This window comes from Musca domestica, unplaced genomic scaffold (assembly GCF_030504385.1).
Source record: "Musca domestica strain aabys unplaced genomic scaffold, Musca_domestica.polishedcontigs.V.1.1 102, whole genome shotgun sequence".
In the NCBI taxonomy this organism is placed as follows: domain Eukaryota; kingdom Metazoa; phylum Arthropoda; class Insecta; order Diptera; family Muscidae; genus Musca; species Musca domestica.
The window spans coordinates 1,104,136-1,125,085 of NW_026712117.1; the positions used below are offsets into that span (position 1 = coordinate 1,104,136).

Genomic DNA, 20,950 nt, shown 5'->3' on the forward strand with positions numbered 1-20,950 from the left:
AAACAGTAGGTGATTTCTTATACCTTTAGGCAATCTGCAAAAGGGTCATAAATTGAGATATCTTTATGTGTATTTTTTCAGTTTCTCTCTCTCTTTGTGTTGTTACTTGCCCTGCAGCTTGGCCAGAAGGCGGAAAATTCAAAATAACCTTAACGTCATAACTAACATAGCCATGTTTAGACGCTAACAGCAATGCCGATTGCATAGCGTTTTTGGTTGGGTACTTCTGGTTGTACTTCTTCAGCACGAGATGAGACGAGAGACGTTGCAGATGAAATCTCGTACTTCATGGATTGCGTAGCAGCAGAAGTTACTGTTGTTGTTGTTGTTTTCATTACCATTTTTGCTGTTGTTATTTATTATTGCTTTTAATAAAGACATTCTGTCTGTGAAATTCACATGACCTTTAAACACACCGTGATAAAAATAGCAACAACAACAATGTACCAACCCACCAAGTCAAGCTAGAAACAAATACTGACGATAGAAAAATATAAGAAAAAAAACATTTTAATTAAAACTTAGAAGAAAAATTATTAACAGCGAACATTGTTCAGCAATGAGGAAGATAATAATGATGATGTCGGTCAGGATGATGAGGAAGGTGAGGAACATAAGATAATTATGTTAAATACAAGGTAGTGCGGTAGGCATTCAAGTACTTTATCTGCATATCAAATTAGTTGACGCCATGGGGTGTTAAATAAAGTGTGAAGTGGAAAATTTATGTTGGTCTGAGAACATTCACATATTATGGGAAATCCTGAAATTGAAAATCGTTAAGAAGTGACATTGTGGATGAGAATTTTTTACAACATTTGCGAAGGTAGTGAAGCTTTACAATATTCCATTGGTTTGGTGGGAGCCAGTAACATAAGGACCAAAGTAGGTTGGTAGTAGGTTTTGGCACATATGACCGAAATCAGCCTAGAAAATAAATTTATGGAATTTGATGAAAATCGGTTTAGATATAGTAATAGCTATTATTTATATTCTTTTCGAATTTATTTGACATTTTAAATTCCCCAAAACAGTAATATGGGCTCCATGATAATAATATTTGATAGGAGATATAGTATATAGCACAAACATACAGCCAAATAAAACACTGTGAAAATAATATAATTCCGAAGAAAATACAGAAGATTATGAAAGCAGGGCTAAAAAAAAAGACACGTGTATCGGCGCTTTGAAAGTTTTCATAGCAAAGTAACCTGAATAGAGGGAACAAGTATCTTCCATTTCTCATATTTTAGGTATATAGTGTAAGGAAAAATCAAAAGTCAGGCGGGTCCGACTATATGATATCCTACACCACTATGCATATTTAGTAGAGCTCCCATGACGAAATAATTTATTTGAAGTAGATCATACTTCCATCAACCTTTGGCTTTAGAGAAGTTACAGTTTGGTTTTAGAGGGAACTAATATATGGGAGGCATATCCAATTCTGAATCGATTTTCACTAAACTTGACCTAGACATTATAATCATTTATACTAAATAACATTGCTATAGAGTGCATGATATCACTTCGGGAAGGATTATTAAAAAAAAAAAATATGTATCAAATAATGGTACAACAAACCTGAAATCAGATGAAGGATATGTCTGGGAGCTATATCCAAATTTTAGCCGATCTCGATAAAATTTGGCAAATACTTCCGAACTCCATAAGATATCCGGCACCAAATATCATTGTTGTCGAATGCATATTACGAATATGAGAGACTTAAACACCAAATTGGATGAAACATATCTATGGAAGCTATAGCTATATCTGAACAGATTTTGATGTACTTGCTTCTAGACTCAATTTGGTTGGATGTGCCAAAATTCAGGTAATTTGGACTTATATTGGCCATTTGGTGCACAATTAACCCGAAATCGATTGAAAATATACAGGACAAAATAAAGAAACTGCCACAAAGTCAAATTTTTACATTTTTTAAAAATTTTTTGAATGAAAGCAAAAAATGTGGAAAATAGCATCAAATTTTAGAATAACTTTAGATTTGTTCGAATTGGTCACATTTGGCACGAATTATGGCCTTCAAACGTCCAATGAAACCGTCACACGCTGACTGAATTTTCCGGGGAAGCGCTTGCTTCAGGTGATCGACACTTTGGTATTTTTAGTGCCAACCTTGCTTTCCAAAATACTACAGACACAATAGGATTGGTATCCGAAGATTTTGGTGGCCATTGTGCGCTGGAAATGAAGCGAGAAACTTCATTTTGTAACCATTCATGGGTGGCGCGTGCTCAGTTCGATGGTGCTGAGTCCTGTTGGAATGTCCAAGGTCGGCGGCCAAAATGTTTGCGTGAATATTTTCGCGATAATATTCGGCATTTATTCTGATGCCTAGGTCGATTAATACGAGCGGAGATTGACCATCGGCTGTTATGGCGGCCCACGCCATCACCATGGCCGGCGCTTGTGTTCTGTGCACATTTTCAGCTGACCTCTTTGGCAAGTAACTACGATCAGCTTGTTTGTTTACAAACTGCTGGACAACGAATGTTTTCTCATCGGAGAAAACCAAATTCGACAGTTCACCACTTTCGGCCAAGCGAAGCAAGTATTTAGCTCTTTTCTTTCTGTTTCGGTGTAGGTTCTTGCACTTTTTGGAATTTTAATGGCTTTACCCCAGCTCATTTTTAATATTTGCCGAATGGAATATTGCGATATGTTCAGCTCACGAGCCATTTTTCGGCCACTGCAACGCGGGTTTCGATCAAGTCGCTTCTTTACTTTTCGAACCACGTGGACCTAAATATTAAATGTTCTTCCACCGGAACTAGATCCCACTATGAACTTCAAATACCAATTTTTGACAAATTCGTGAAAAAATGTGGCAAAAATCATCAAAATACTGAATATCGGAAGGTACCATTATGTGGGGGCTATACGTAAACGTGGACCTATACATACAAACCCCATTACAAACTACAAATACCAATTTTTGGACAAATCTGTTGAAAATGGGGCAAAAATCATCAAAACGTTGAATGTCGGGAGGTACCGTTATAAGGGGCTATATCAAAACGTGGACCTATATACACTATGTTCCGCCATAGAAGCTAGAACCCATCACGAACCACAAATACCAATTTGTAGACAAATTCGTGGAAAAATTTGGCAAAAATGATCAAAATACCGAATATTGGGAAGTACCGTTATATGGGGGCTATTCAAAATCGTGGACCTATGCATACAATTTTTCGTCACCAGAGCTAGAGCCCATTATGACCTACAAATATCAAATTTTAAATAAATCGGTGAAAAAAATGTGGAGAAAATCATCAAAATACCGATTATCGGGAGGTACCGTTATATGGCAGCTATATCAAAACGGGGACCGATATATCTCATTTTCAATACCAACCATCCTAAACACAATACAAATTCTTCTGCTAAATTTTGAAGCTGATTTGAAGTGATTTCAACAGACAGACAGACGGACATCGTTAAATCAACTTAGAATTTTATCCTGATCATAAGTATATATATATTATATGGGGTCTACGACGAATATTTAGAGATGCTACAAACGGAATGACAAAGTTAATATACCCTCCTTTTCAAGGTATAAAAATCTATTCAATTTGGGCTGATATTACATATATGGTGGACAGTAACCTTAAAATCGGATGAAGATGCTATATAAAAATCTTAACCGATGTCGATAACATTTGGCAGAGGTATTTTCAAGCTGATTCTGATGTTCGGTATCAAATATCATTGTTCTCGAATACACATTTCGCATGTGAGGGACTTAAACACCAAATCGGATGAAACATATAGATCGGAGCTATGCGTATATCTGAACCGATTTTCACCAAAATTTGAAGTACTTGCTTCTGGGCTAAATTCCGTCGGAAGGGCCAAAATTCAGTCCATTTGGGCTGATATTAGAAATTTGGTGCACAATAAACCTAATATCAGATAAAGATATATACGGGAGCTATCTGAACCGATCTTTACCAAATTTTAGGCACTTATTTCTCTGTGTTGTTGGGAAGTGCATATTACGAATGTGAGGGACTTAAACACCAGATCAGAAGAAACATAAATATGTGAGCTACAGCTACATCTGAACCGATTTTCCCTAAATTTTAAGTACTAGCTTCTGAGCTGAATTAGGTCGTATATGAAATAATCTGCTCCATTCGGGCTGATATTAACCATTTCATACACAAAGAAATGTAAAATTGGACAAAGATATATATGGGAGCTATATCCAAAACTGAACCGATCTTATAAAATTGGGCAGAAGTATTTCTGGGGTCTATGGAGTACATAGTACGAATAAGAGAAACTTTAACCCAAAATCGGATGAAATATATGTATGGGAGCTATATCTAAATCTGATCCGATTATAACCAAATTCAATAGGTTTCGTCCTTAGGCCAAAAAAATATTGTTTGGAAATGTGTCTATGTATCTCGTTTCCTACTCCATGTTACAAACAAATGCACAAAGACATAATACCCACACCACTATGTGGTGTAGGGTATAAATAGCTCTAAATGGCAAATATTCTTAAAATTCTTATGCGAAGGTGCCTTGATAGCTCTTGCAAATATTTCTAGATAGACCTTCAGAAAAATATCTCTTCCAGGGTGACATTTTAGCCCTATTTATATTGCTGCTGCTCCATCCCAAATATTAATATCACCCTTCTTTTGGTGCTGGCAACTCCATCACCCCATCTCAATATTTATTTTAAACAAATTGCCACCAATTTTTGCGTAACAAACAATGACGGGCCTGTTATTAAGCAAACAAAAGACTTAAGACACGAACATCTTCACTTAGCCACAATTGAAAGTAATCGAAAGCAAAACTCATTCAATTGCCTGTTAAATAACTTTGGCCCCAAAAACCCCGAACTGAACCGAAAATCAGGAAATACAAATCCTCTTCATAAATATATTACAAATAATAACAACAACAAATCATATATTCGAAAAAAAATACACTGACACAAAGAGAAATTCGTTCATTGACACCCCAGCAAAAAATGCATGCCGCAAAATAACCCATTTTTCGCAGGCATTTTTCTATTATTTCGTCTTTTTTTTTTTCATTGATAAAAGAAAACAACAATAGCCGCAGCAAATGCTGGCATTAAAAAATGATTGCCCTCAAAAAAAAAAAATAAATAAATAAATAAAGCTTTGCGTGTTTGAAAAATGAACTCCCAATCGCCGACAAAAACACCAAAAGGTAATGATGAAGATTAACGGAATTTCAAATAATATTAGACCAATTTTGTGTTTGGTGCCATTGTTGCTGCTGTTGTTGTTGGCGTTGTTACAAATTATTATTGGCTTTTTGGCTAATTTATAAAATAATTTATATATTTTTTTCCATTGTTATTTTGGAAGTGCTAACGTTATTAACACGCCGTAGCCAATAATACCCACAGACACTAGCCGACACACTAACGAGCACACACACACACCACTGGCTTACAAATTATTGCATTTCATTATCATTAATAAGTTTTATTGTTGTTATTATTTATCTAGTGATTTTTTGTTGTTTGTTGGTTTATTTGTTCAATCGTTTTTTGTTTGTTGGTTAAAATGTTTATTATTTGATTGCCTAATGCAATTTTTATTTAGAGGTCTAGGTAAAGTAACTTTTCTGTAGTTGTTGTTAGTTTTGTTTTTTTTTTTTTATAACTGCAGTTACCATTATGGGGGGACTTTTTCTGTTTTTTTTTTTTCCTTCTCTCCCCTAATTAATGGTTGTTAAAATTTATTGGAATACAATGATTTCTTATTTCATTTATTATTATGCCCTCCACCATAGTATGGAGGGTATATTAAGTTTGTCATTCCGTTTGTAACACCTCGAAATATACATTTTATACCCCACAAAGTATAGATATATTCTTGATCAGCATAAAATTCTATGTCGATTTAGCAATGTCCGTCCGTCCGTCTATCCGTCCATCCGTCTGTCCGTCTGTCCGTCTATGGAAATCACTCTAGCTTCCGAACGAATTGATGTAGATTGATAAAATTTTACTCAAATGTGTATTATGTCTGCAGGACTTTTGGTATTAAAAATGGGCCATGTAGGTCCACGTTTTGGTATAGCCCCCATATAACGGTACCTCCCGATATTCTGTATTTTGATGATTTTAGCGACATTATTTACCGGAATTGTTTCAAATTTTGGTATTTGAAGTTCGTAATAGATACTACAGCATAAAACAGAAAATGGGCCATGTAGGCCCACGTATTCGTATAGCCCCCATATAACGGTACGCCCCAATATGTGGAATTTTGATGATTTTAGCGACATTATTTATCGGAATTGTTTCAAAATTGGTATTTAAAGTTCGTAATAGATACAACGGCTTAAGACAGAAAATGGGCCATGTAGGTCCACATCTTCGTATAGCACCCATATAAGGGTACCCCCGATATTCGGTATTTTGATGATTTTAGCGACATTATTTACCGAAATTATTTCAAAATTGGTATTTGAAGTTCGTAATAGATACTTCATTCTAAGACAGAAAATGGGCCATGTAGGTCCAAGTCTTCGTATAGCCCCCATATAACGGTACCCCCGATATTCGGTATTTTGATGATTTTAGCGACATTATTCACCGGATTTTTTCAAATTTGGTAGTTGAAGTTGGTAATGGATGCTACAGCCTATGACAGGAGATTGTCTATGCAGGTCCACATCTTCGTATAGCCCCCATATATCGGTACCTCCCGATATGCAATATTTTGATGATTTTAGCGACATTCTTTGCCGGAATTGTTTCAAATTTCGCATTTGAAGTTCGTAATAGATACTACAGCATAAAACAGAAATTGAGCCATGTAGGTTCACGCCTTCGTATAGCCCCCATTAAACGGTACCTCCCGAAATTCGGCATTTTGATGATTTTAGCGACATTATTTACCGGGATTGTTTCAAATTTCGCATTTGAAGTTCGTAATGGATACTACAGCCTATGACAAAAAATTGTCTGTAGAGGTCCACGTCTTCGTATAGCCCCCATATAACGGTACCTCCCGATATGCAATATTTTGATGATTTTAGCGACATTATTCACCGGAATTCTTTCAAATTTCGCATTTGAAGTTCGTAATGGATACTACAGCCTGTGACAGAAAATTGTCTGTGCAGGTCCACGTCTTCGTATAGCTCCAATGTAACGGAACCCCCGATATTCGGTATTTTGATGATTTTAGCGACATTATTTACCGGAATTGTTTCAAATTTCGCATTTGAAGTTCGTAATGGATACTACAGCCTATTACAGAAAATTGTCTGTGCAGGTCCACGTCTTCATATAGCCCAATTTCGCATTTGAAGTTCGTAATGGATACTACAGCCTATACCAGAAAATTGTCTGTGCAGGTCTACGTTTTATAACCCCCATGGTACCTCCCTAAATTCGGTATTTTTATGATTTTAGCTACATTATAAACAGATTTTTTTCAAGTTTCGCATTTTACTGTAATAACTTGTGACAAAAGTCGCCTATGCAGGTCCAAGTCGTCGTATAGACACTAATATACGGCTACATCCAGTATTTTTTATGTTTTTAACTGAATTTTTAACGGATTTTTTTTTTTGAAAATTGCCAAATTCGTTCCAAATCGTGGAGGGTATTCAAAGTTCGGCTCGGCCGAACTTACAGCTTTTTTATTTTTTTGTTTTTTTTTTTTTTTTTTTTTTTTTTTTGTTATTATTTTCTTACCACCTCATCTTGAAAGCGAGCATGTCGAACCGAGACATGATCATCTGTCAAATCGATGGCTACTTAAATTGTCATAACAATTGTTAATTGTTTCCAAATAATCTCAAAATTATTGTTGTTATCGGGTAATTTGTATTGATGATGATTTCGTGATGTTTCATTTTTTTTTTGTTTAATTTATATGGGATTTCCTTTTATTTTATTTATGGAATTACAATAATTGGGAGACGACGCGATACGGATGTGGTGGAAGATAGTGTTTGATGAAAACCTTTTACGTTTTACAAAATATTTAAAACTAACAAGCGCCAGATACTTTGTCAGCGAAAAATCCACACTAACATTTTAGATTTGTTCCGACCACATAGTGGTAAGGGTATTATATCTTTGTGCATTGGTTTGTAACATGGAGAAGGAAGCGTGATCGACCCATAGTTACTACTGACGATCTTTATAAAATCACTTTTTGAGACGATTTATACATATTAGTCCGTCTGTCCATTTATTTTTGTGAAAAAAATGCGGGTCGCCTATATTATCCGATTGGAGAGGAAATTTTCCAAGTAATATTTGTTTGGCCCAAGGAAGAAACCTATTTAAATTGATGAGAATCGGCTCAAATTTAGATATAACTCTCATATATATCTTTATCCGATGTCAGGTTTTTTGTGCACCAAATTGCCAAAATCAATCCAAATTACTTGAATTTTGGCACTTCCAACGGAATTCAGCCTAAAAGCAAGTGCTATAAAATTTGGTAAAAATCGGTTCAGATATAGCTATAGCTCCCATATATATGTTTCCTCCGATGCGCGGTTCTATGTTCCTTACATGTATAATATGCATTCCACAGCACTGATCTTTGGTAACAGATATCAGATACAGCCCAGAAATACAGTGTGAGATAAAATGAAAATTGCAACAAAATCAAACGCCATAATTTCTAAATTTTATTGAATGAGTGCAAAAATGTCGGAAATAACATCAAATTTTAGAATAAGTTTAGATTTGTTCGAATTGGTCACCTTTGGCACGAATTATGGCCTTCAAACGGCCAATGAAATCGTCACACGCGGCCCGAATATTGCTCTGCGGTATTTTGGTCCATTCCCGGCGAAGCGCTTGCTTGAGCTGATCGACACTTTGGTATTTTTTAGTTCCAACTTTCCAAAACACTCCAGACAAAGTAGTCAAACGGATTAGTATCCGGAAATTTTGGTGGCCGTTGTGCGCTAGAAATGGAGCAAGGAACCTCATTTTGTAACCATTCTTGGGTTGCGCGTGCTGAATGCGATGGTGCTGAATCCTGTCGGAATATCCAAGGTCTGCGGCCAAAATGTTTGCGTGCCCAAGGCTTTAATACACCTTCCAGAATATTTAGTATTCGACATTTATTCTGATCGACCATCGGCTATTATGGCGGCCCACACCATCGCCATGGCCGGCGCTTCAGTTCTGGTGGCCAACCGAATGCGTCCATTTCCAGCTGACCTCTTTAGCAAGTAAACACGATCATTTTGTTTGTTTACAAACTGTTGGACAACGAATGTTTTCCGATCGGAGAAACCCAAATTCGGCAGTTCACCACTTTCGGCCAAGCGAAGCAACTCTTTAGCTCTTTTTAGCCTATTTTCTTTCTGTTTCTGTTTCAGTGTAAGTTCTTGCGCTCATTTTTCAATATTTTCCGAATGGAATAAAACGATATTTTAAGCTCACGATCCATTATTCGGCGACTGCGATGTGGGTTTCGATCAAGTCGCTTCTTTACTTTTCGAACCATTTCTGCTGATGTTGCGTTTTTCTTCTCACCAAAATAGCTCTTCCGACAGATAGATATCCTCAGCATTTGACCATTTATGTTTAGGGGGTGATCTACCGTACATATTGGACCTACACATCCCATCCCTGCACTAGATCTTATGTTTGTACATATATGGCAATGTGTGATTTTTGAAGATAAATGGGAAATACGTTCGTATTTTATGACAATTAAAAATTATTAAAAATGTCGACTCTTTGTGGGGAAGGTAGCCGAAGGAGTGCCCATCTCATCTCTAAATTATCAAATGAATTATACCCTGTGACAACGTATCAAATGAATTATACCCTGTGACAACGTATGTCTAAGGATATTAAAAAACATTTGTTGCACTTAAATAATCATGATTAAATGATTAGTTGACGTATCACATATCAAAAGTATTGACGCATACATTCAAAACCACATGAGTTAAAATGCAGGTCACAAATTACAATTTCCACTCAAACTATCTAATCTAAGCCTTGGAGAGCAGCACTCAACAGAAGTTTTTTTTCTTGAAAGTGTTACGACATTTCTGCGATAAACGTGTTTCATTTCACTAAAGATTGGCTTATACAAATCCGGTAAAATTATGGATATGTTAAAGCATGGACATGTGATCATATTGTTGTGTGTTACAAGAAAAAACTAATGATTGGACGATGATTGACCGGTAGCAAGAAAATAATATATGCAGAATAAATACAAAAGACTTAAGACACGAGGGGGAATTTGATCAGATGTTTGCTTTAAAATTGGTTGATGCTTGGCAAATATTCCTGAAAAAGTAACGCTAGGACTCATGTGTCCCCTAAAATATTTCATTAAAAAGGCGATTTCGAACCAAGTTGGCCCTAAAAATATATATATTTTTAATAACTCCGTTCATTCAAAAATTTCGTTAGGAGCTTTGAGGATCCTTGCTTTTACCTTCCACCATTGAGAAAGTATGACTTTTAAAAATATGTCTTCAAGTGCCGATAATCGAACTTTCATTTCAAAACTATGTAGGGGAAAAAGCAAGTAGCTAAAAATTGGCCTTCTAATGTAAACATTTTAAAAAGGAAACAAAATTTTCCACCGAATTTTACCACTACAGAATTCAACTACCAAATTTTTAAAAATTTCTATTCTAAAATGAGGCCAAATTTTTTAACATACCGAAACGTGGAAAAATAAGACTAAGCCCCCAAAAGTTCCTTAAGCCAGGCGGTAGCGTTATATGGAGGCTACACCAAATCAAGGTCCACTATGGAATACACTTTTTATCATTCTACTCCATTCCATTCGAAAATTAGACAAATTTTCATAGACGGAGAGATGGCCGTGCATAAATCGACATAGAATTTTATGCTGATCTCTCAAAGAGTAACATTAGTCAAAAAATGCGTTTTTTTATGCTCTCAGTCATAGGACTACAAAGGATAACGGTAACGGTTTCAGAATTTTCGTAAAACAACAAGAAAGGATCATCCAAATTGAGTTGATTGACACTTTGGTATTTTTTAATGCCAACCGTGCTTTCCAAAAAAATACTAAAGACACAATAGCCCAACGGATTGGTATCCGAAGATTTTGGTGGCCATTGTGCGCTGGAAATGAAACGAGGAACCTCATTTTGTAACCATTCTTGGATGGCGCCTGCTGAGTGCGATGGTGCTGAAGCCTGTTGGAATGTCCATGGTCTGCGGCCAAAATGTTTACGAGCGTAGAGCGACCATCGGCTGTTATCGCCGCCCACATCATAACCATGGCCGGCGCTTGAGTTCTGGTGGCCAACCGAAGGTGCACATTTTCAGCTGAACTCTTTGGCAAGTAAACACGATCATTTTGTTTGTTTAAAAACTGCTGGACAACGAATGTTTTCTCATCGGAGAAATCATTCGGCAGTTCACCACTTTAGTCCAAGCGAAGCAACTCTTTAGCTCTTTTGAGTCAATTTTCTTTCTGTTGCGGTGTAAGTGCTGAATGCTATGGTGCTGAGTCCTGTTGGAATGTCCATGGTCTGCGGCCAAAATGATTGCGTGCCCAAGGCTTCAATAAACCTTCCAGAATATTTTCGCGATAATATTCGGCATTTATTCTGATTGTTTACAAACTACTGGACAACGAATGTTTCTCATCGGAGAAACCCAAATTCGGCAGTTCACCACGAAGCAACTCTTTAGCTCTTTTGAGCCTATTTTCTTTTTGTTGGTGTGTTCTGTTCTGGCACTTTTTGGAATTTCAATGACTGTATCCCGAGCTCATTTTTCAACATTTACCGAATGGAATATTGCGATATGTTCAGTTCGCGAGTCATTTTTCGGCCACTGCGACGTGGGTTTCGATCAAGTCGCTTCTTTACTTTTCGAACCATTTCTGCTGATGAGCTGTCACTGAAATAATTTTAACCGCTGTCGGAAGAGTGTCTTCGAAATGACAGCAGTCTGATGTTGGTTGCAGTTTTTCCATCTCACCCTGTATTTATAACTCTTATATAATGTGAAATAAGATTGTCATCTTATTGTTATTAAATTTCACACATCCCAATATGTTTATTAACACAAGATCTGGTGTGAGAGTAGGATATATTGGCCCTCTCCTTCTGGTACCTCCCCCACTGAGGGCCAAAGTTTTGAATAATTATATCTCTCATAAATAAAATAAATATCAAATTATCTCCCAATCTCACACATTCCAATATTTCTATCAACACAAAGCCAGCTGTGAAGAAAAAAAATGTCGGACTACTCCTTCTGGTGCCTCCCCCACAAGGGGTCAGTTTTTTTTTAATAAGTATATCATGTCGGTTGCTTTAACGTTCCTTATAGAAACTTATGTCACCAGTTTTATTAGTCCTTAAGGAAATATTCATATAAAATTCGAAATATCTCTAAAACTCCGCGTTTGTAGCTCTGTAGGTCCTTGTAAACATATTTTAATGACTCCACGGTTTCGGCACTGTGTACCCTTCAAAATGTCAAAAAAATCAACGTCTGTAACTTTCCAGGCCTATATTTTCTTAAAAATCCACGTTCAATGCTATGGTAATACTCGAATTTATATTCTAAAAATTCATGTTTGTAGCCCCGAATGTCCTTCATAGATTATGTAAAAACACACTTTTTGCAGCTCTGTGTTTTCTTTATTAAGATAATTCAGAAAAAAATCCAAATTAAGAGCTTTGTAGGTCCCTGGAAATCTCTTCCTAAAACATACTTCTCTCACCCACAAAATTCTCTTAAAATATCCACGTTTATATCTCTAACCCTGGCTAAACCGTTATCACGTTTTATTTATGTCTTGCATATTTTTTTATAATACGTTTATGTTTTTTATTTTCATTACAGGTGTTAACCTCAAAATCGACAAACTTAAAATAGCAACAATTCTGCTGACTGACTTTTGTAATTAAAATCGAAAGCTATTCGACGCTGAATAACATGTCCACCAACTCTTGTGATTGTTTGGTGGGGGTGCCGACCGGACCGACATTGGCGGCAACATGCGGTGGCAGTGCTTTTATGTTGTTTATGGGTCTGTTGGAGGTGTTTGTGCGGTCGCAGTGTGATCTTGAGGATCCTTGTGGTCGGGCTAGTTCAAGGGTAAGTTATGGAATAAAACAATAAAGACACAAAGCAAAACCTTTCGCATGGGGTTACTCCCATAACACCCCCTTCCCACCTGCCGTAAAATTTTATACCTCTATTTCACACAATTTTCATTTTCCTACCTTCCCTCGCAGTTTCGTTCCGAACCCGATTATGAATATGATTTTGTTGTGATTGGTGGCGGCTCAGCCGGCTCTGTGGTTGCCTCACGTCTATCCGAAGTGGCCCAATGGAAGGTGCTGTTAATTGAAGCCGGTAAGTAGTGTGTGCTTCTTTTTTTTTCTTTTTTGCTTTTCCCCCACTTCTGTTTTGATTCACAAGCAGTGGGTATTTTCCGAATATGCCGCTAATGATCAGACCAGACCAAAAGCAAAAACAAACTATGCAACATGACGGTTTTTTCTGTTTTTTGTTGTTACTGCTACTGCTATCAGATTTTTTTCTACAAATTTATGTGTTACCACATGAAAAACATGCGAGTCGGATTTTTTTGCAACAACAAAAGCAAAAACAAACATGCCAAAGAGGCATGCACCTCTGACGCATTGGAACAGTGATATTCGTCGACTTATAAGATTTTTTATTGGAAAAAAGAACTTAGTTTCTAATGTTATTTTTTTGGAACACCTTATTAAAGGACCCGCAGATGTAGCAAAATGAGAGATTTTAGGACCAGGAGAATACAACGTGGATTTTTTATGAATGTTTAAAAGAGTCAAAAAGCTACTAACGTGGCTATATGACTATTTTTCTAGGACCTTTCGAGCTACAAACTTGGATTTTTGAGACTATTTTTACAAGGACCCACAGAGGTGCAAGGTTGGGATTTTTATGGATATTCTTATAAGAACCCAGAGAGCTACTAACGTGATTCTTTGAGAAGATTTTTATAAGGACCCACAGAGCTATAAGGGTGTATAAAGACAAATTATTCATGGATCTTTAGAGCTATTAATGTGTGTTTTTTGTGAGTTTTTACAAGAACCCACAGAACTACAAGGGTGGACTTTTTAAGACTATTTTTGTAGGACTCACAGAGATACAAATGTGATCCTTTGAGAACATTTTTATAAAGACCCACAGAGCCACAAGGATGGACTTTTTAATATTATTTTTGTAGGACCCAGAGAGCTACAAACGTGATTCTTTGAGAAGATTTTTATAAGGACCCACAGAGCTACAATGGGGACTTTTTAAGACTATTTTTACATGGACCTATAGAGCTACAAATGTATGTTTTGGTGAGTTTTTACAAGAATCCACAGGACTACAAGGGTGGACTTTTTAAGACTATTTTTGTAGGACTCACAGAGATAAAAGGGTGGACCTTTTAGGACTATTTAATGGCACCTCCAGAGCTACAAACGTGGCTTTTTAAGACGACTTTTACATGGACCTACAGAGCAACAAATGTGTTTTTTGTGATTTTTACAAGGACCCACAGAGCTATAAGGGTAGATTTTTAAGACTATTTTCTATCGGCTACAGAGCTACAAACGTGGATTTTTTGATAATCTTTTTACAAGGTCCTACAGTGCTACAAATGTGGATTTTTAACAAGGATCGCAGAGCTACAGATGTGAGTTTTTTCAAGAATATTTTCAAGAGGACCCACAGAGCTACAAACATGGAATTTTCAGAAAATACACATATCTACAAATGTGGATTTTTATACCCTCAGCCATATGGCTACAGAGGGTATATGTATCATTTAATACGGCCAAAACGTGCCAAGTCGAAATAACGGTTTTAGACCCCAGGTGTCTTTGGACCAAATCCGTTTCAGGACATTTGGAGTCGATCTAACGATGTCCGTCCGTTCGTCCGTCCGTCTGTCTTGCTGACTCTTGAAGGGATTATACGATTTGATCCAAAGTTGGTACATCGTAATATTGTTGTCAAACTTAGATCGAGCTCGGAGATGGGCACTATCGGTCCACTCCTCCTGGTATCTCCCCCACAAAAGGTCGACATTTTCAAAAAATATTTTACTGCCCAGAAAGAGGAAGGGTTATCCTATTTTACTCAAACTTTGCAAATCCTAATATTTGTATCAGTGGTAGGTCAGGTGCAAAAAAGGACAATATTAACTATATATCTCCACTCCATCAATTACCTCCCCACAAAGGGTCAACATTTTGAATAACTATAACTCTTATAAAATATGATGCAAGTGTCCGATGGTCAATATTTTTATTAACCCAAGATGTGGTGTGAAGATTGAATATATCGGTCCACTCCTTCTGGAGCCCTCCTCACAAAGGGTCAAAAATTTCGAATATCCATGAAACTCATAAAACGCGAAATTAACATCCACTTCCATTCAGACTTTGCACATCTCAATATTTCTACTAACACAAGGTGTGTTATAACAATGGTAGAGATCGGACCATTTCTTCTGGTACCTTCCAGCAAAGGGTTAATGTTTGGAATCTGTCATAACTTGCGAAACCAGTCAACGATCCTTTACAACTTGCTACATCAAAATATATCTCTCAACCAGAAACCTGAGATATTTCCTTCGGATCCTTCCATAGAAGGTCAACAATTAAATAATCATAACATAAGTCAAAATATATTTAAATAATCGAACAATGGCTAAGGGTATATATCCGTCGGCAAAATCGAATCATACTTTTTGAATTGCTAGCCCTACTTTCAAATCCTTTGGTTTTTCCCCGTAGTTAATATTTTTGTTGCATAGTGTTATAAATAAACTACGGAGCTTTTAACTTAGCCTTTTCAAGGAACTACAACTGTTGATTTAAAGGAAATTTTTCGAGGGGCCATTATAACTTGAAACATAAGGGAATTTTAAGGACTCGTAGAGCTTCGAATGTGTTGTTTTTTTCCTTTTTTGTCCAAAATCTATTTTCCAAAACAAAAAGCTTATTTCAATATTTTCTAAAAAAAAACAGTAAAATAGTTGTAAGTTCGGCCGGGGCTTATATTGGGGCTTTACCAAAACGTGGACCTGCAAAGACAATTTTCTGTCACAGACTGTAGTATCCATTACGAATACCAATAATGTCGCTAAAATTATCAAAACACCGAATATTGGGAGGGACCGTTATATGCGGGCTATATGAAGACGTGGACCTGCGAAGAGGCTGTAAAACCCATTACGAACTTCAAATACCAAATTTTAAACATTTCCGGCGAATAATGTCGCTAACATCACTAAAATACCGAAAATAAGGAGGTACCATTATATGGTGGCTATACCAAAACGAGGACCTTCATGACCCATTTTCAATACCAAAAGTCCTGCATACATAATATACATTTGAGTAAAATTTTATCAACCTACTTCATTTCGTTCGGAAGCTAGAGTGATTTCCACATACGGACAGATCGCTAAACCGACATAGAATTTTATACTGATCAAGAATATATATACTTTGTGGGGTCTAAAATGTATATTTCGAGGAATGACAAACTTAATATACCTTCCATACTATGGTGGAGGGTATAACAATTCGAAAAAAAATTCCATCCATACCACAGTACATCCAACTAACCAAACAAAAAACTAAGAACTAAGCGAACATTACGAACATTTGTCGGTGTGCAAGACACGCAACGCGTAAAAACGCATAACAAAATCCGCTCAACTCGCAATCCATATGGTCAGGTGATGCCAACAAGTGTCACGTAATTCAAGTCGCTCTCGCTTGAGCTGAGCTTAGCCAAAACTAAATGTGAACACAATTTGTCGGCTTATGGAGAAATAGACAGACCAAACGACAAAGAAGCCTGCCTATCACTTAACGGCTTTTTAGATTGATGTCTGAACAACCAGTCGGACGGACGGACGGCCGGTTGCTGATAAATTGTGGCCAACCGTTTTTTTTTTCTTCTCCCCATCAATGTGTTATTAAATAAAGTAATATCACATTTATAAACGACATTATCGGCAGCAGCATCGCTTGTAAAATGTCAGCTATTCATCAGAAACAAAACAAAGCAGCTCATCTGCTGGAGAGCCTTTAAGAAGATGTTGGGATTTTTCAAGACCATTTAAGGTATTATTTAACGGCCACAGTGATTTTGTTGTAAATTGGCATTTAAGCAAAAAACAAAGACGAATTTAATTGATCAACTTCTGTTGCGAATTTAGAAACAGGCTGGCCACAAGCTCATTACACAACCACTCAAAGAGAGAAAGTAGAAGTATTACACCATCCCACCCCCCCTGCCAAATGATATTTAATAATGCCAAAATGTTGCAATTAAAAAAAATGTGATTTACATGGATCTCAACACGCATCTGATGATTGTGACAAACCGGCATTCACTAAACATTCACTTTTTGGTCAAGAAACAACTTTGAGGTTGGTTGATCCAACAATTGATCTGGTGGATTGGGATTTCTTTGATTAAAGTGAGAGGGAGGAGAGGTAAAAGAAGCAGTGGACCAAAATGTTACATCTTTATACGATATATTTGACCTTCTATGAGGGAGGACGTATTAGAAACAATGAGCTACTATTTATCGGGTAGCATGTGTCCGCTACTTCGTCAACGAAAACTTTTTTCATTCTTTCCAACAGTTCGTGTCAGGTCTTTTTATACCATTCACCATACATAGTATGGAGGGTATATTAAGTTCGTCATTCCGTCCGTATGTCCGGACATCGGGTAGACCCCCCCCCCCCCCAATCTTCGGAGTTTTAATGATTTTAGGGACATTATTCACCGAAGTTGTTTCAAATGTCGTATTTTGAGTTTGTAATGGGTACCACAGCCTATAACAAAAAATTGTGTGTGCAGGCACACGTCTTCGTATAGCTTCCACATACCAGTACCTCCAGATATTCGGTATTTTAATGATTTTAGCGACATTATTCACCGGAAATGTTTCCAATTTGGTATTTGAAGTTCGTACTGGATACTATAGCCTATGTCAGAAAATTGTGTGTGCAGGTCCACGTCTTCGTATAACCCTCATATAACTGTACCTCCGATATTCGGAATTTTGATGATTTTAGTGACATTATTCACCGAAGTTGTTTGGAATTTCGTATTTTGAGTTTCTAATGGGTACCACAGCCTATAACAAAAAATTGTGTGTGCAGGCCCACGTCTTCATATAGCGGTACCCCCAATATTCGGAATTTTGACAATTTTAGGTACAATATTCACCGAAATTGTTTGAAATTTCGTATTTTAAGTTCCTAATAGGTACCACACCCTGTGACAGAAATTTTTTTACGAAAGTCCAGTTTTTCGTATAGCCCCCAAATAACGGTACCTCCCAATATTCGGTATTTTGATGATTTTAGCGACATTATTCAACGGAATAGTTTCATATTAGAAGTTCCTAGTGGGTACTACAGTCTATATTCGGTACTTTGTTGATTTTAACGCGTTATTCACCGGAAATCTTTCAAATTTGGTATTTAGTGTTCGTAATGGATGCTACAGCCTATGACAGGAGATTGTCTGTGCAGGTCCAGGTTTTCGTATAGCCCCCATATATCGGTACCTCCATATATGCGGTATTTTGATGATTTTAGCTACATTACTCACAGGATTTTTTTTTCAAGTTTTGTATTTGAATATTGTAATGGCCTATGACAAAAGTTTCCTATGCAGGTCCACGACTTCGTATAGACCTCATTATAACGGCTATATTTGGTATTTTTAAGATTTTAAAATAATTTTTAACGGACTTTATTTTTTGAAAATCTCCAAATTCGTTCCAAATGCTGATGGGTTTTCAAAGTTCGTCCCGGCAGAACTTTCTGTTTTTTTACTTGTTAGTACTCAAAATGCACAATTTGTTCGGTTTGGCAGAAAATTTTAATTAAACTTCATACATCGTACCCAATTTTTCAAGATTTTCAATTTTTTATATATTTTTCAAGTTATTCCTTATTCGTAAAGAATAACAGGAAAATGTTTTTCAAAATCTTTAATTTTGAAATTTACAGAGGAAAATATTAGTGAAATCATTGCATAGTGGACCACACATCAATTTTTTCTGTCCTAAACTATTTCAAGGTCCTAGAAATCAACAGACGACCTTAATATCAAATTTCAGAATTTCAACTCTACACCTTCGCCAAATACCAAATTAATTACGCATATCGAAAAAAAACCTACATCTCTCCATCCTGTACACATACAGTGATTCAAAATTAATACCATTTGGTACTTTTCTCAACAATTATAGACGCATTTGCAAAACCACCACCAGATCATAACACCAGGTACTAATAGAGACCTCAATATAAAATTTCATGATTTCACCTCTATCCCTTTACTCGATACCAAATTAAGTACTATTTAGTACTTTTCGCAATTTAAAGTATCCTCTTTATCTCAATATCTCAATTCCAGATAACAACAGAGACCTCTATATCTAATTTCTAGATTTCATCTCTATCCCTTCACCCAATATCAAATTTAGTAAAATTTAGAACACATATTGAAATCTCTCTCTCCATCCTTGACACCAACAGTGATTAGTACTAATTATTTTTTTTTTTAGTTTCCCTTCAACCAAGACTAAATTTAGTTCCATTTAGTATTCGTACAAAATTTTCATTTTCAAAAACACCTCCATATCTCAATCCCAGATACCAACAAAACCCTCAGACAAAAAAACCGCAACAAAGTCAAACGCCATAATTTTTACATTTTTTTTAATTTAACTGAATGAAAGCAAAAAATGTCGGAAATAGCATTAAATTTTAGAAGAAGTTTAGATTTGTTCGAATTGGTCACCTTTGGCACGAATTTGAGTCTTCAAACGGCCAATGAAACCGTCATACGCTGACCGAAGTTTGCTCTGCGGTATTTTGGCTCATTCCCGGCGATGTGCTTGCTTGAGTTGATCGACACTTTGGTATTTTTTTAGTGTCAACCTTGCTTTCTAAAGCACTCCAGATTGGTATCCGGAGATTTTGGTGGTCATTGTGCGCTGGAAATGAAGCGAGGAACCTCATTTTATATTATATTATTGGGTGGTTGGCATGTCCAAGGTCTGCGGCCAAAATGTTTGCGTGACCAAGGCTTTAATCCAGAATATTTTCGCGATAATATTCGGCATTTATTATGATGCCACGATCGATTAATGCGAGCGGCCCACACCATCACCATGACAACCCTGGCGCTTGAGTTCTGGTGGTCAACCGAAGGTGCACATTTTCAGCTGACCTCTTTGGCAAGTAAACACGATCATTTCATTTGTTTACAAACTGCTGGACAATGAATTTATTCTCATCGGAGAAAGCCAAATTCGCCTGTTCACCACTTTCGGCCAAGCGAAGCATCTCTTTAGCTCTTTTGAGTCTATTTTCTTTCTGTTGCGGTGTAGTTTCTTGCACTTTTTGGAATTTCAATGGCTTAACCCTGAGCTCATTTTTCAATATTTGTCGAATGGAATATTGCGATATGTTCAGCTCACGAGCCATTTTTTTGGTCACTGCAACGCGGTTTTCGATCAAGTCGCTTCTTTACTTTTCGGACGATTTCGGCTGATGTAGCTGTTTTCTTCCGTCCACTTCCTTCATGTCGGGCTACGCTACCAGTATAACGGTACGAGACACAAATACAGATTTATTCACATTTAAATGCTGGAGTGCCCTAACGATAGCCACTTGTGGTTTTCCAGCCAACTATAAAGAAAGCACACTATCACGCATAAATTCCATGGCGAAGAACTTTTTTCTGGAAAATTCTCACCAAAATGCTTTTGAGCTGATGAGTGACAGTATAGTGAGCTGTCACTGAAATAATTTTAACAGCTGTCGGACAAGTGGCTTAGAAATCACAGCAGCCTGAATTTGGTTGCAGTTTTTTCATCTC

The 20,950-nt window shown here is 36.7% G+C and overlaps 1 protein-coding gene across 2 annotated transcripts in view; it reads left to right on the forward strand.

Annotated features, from left to right (window-relative positions):
* Positions 1–20,950, forward strand: part of LOC101900331 (glucose dehydrogenase [FAD, quinone]) — a 119,150-nt gene that overhangs the window by 76,101 nt on the left and 22,099 nt on the right. For both annotated transcript variants that reach the window (XM_059127972.1, XM_059127975.1), the window contains exons 4-5: positions 12,875–13,129; positions 13,270–13,390. In XM_059127972.1, coding sequence (XP_058983955.1) covers positions 12,968–13,129; positions 13,270–13,390 — 283 coding nt within the window. In that variant the 5' untranslated portion in view covers positions 12,875–12,967. The remainder of the gene's footprint in view (positions 1–12,874; positions 13,130–13,269; positions 13,391–20,950) is intronic.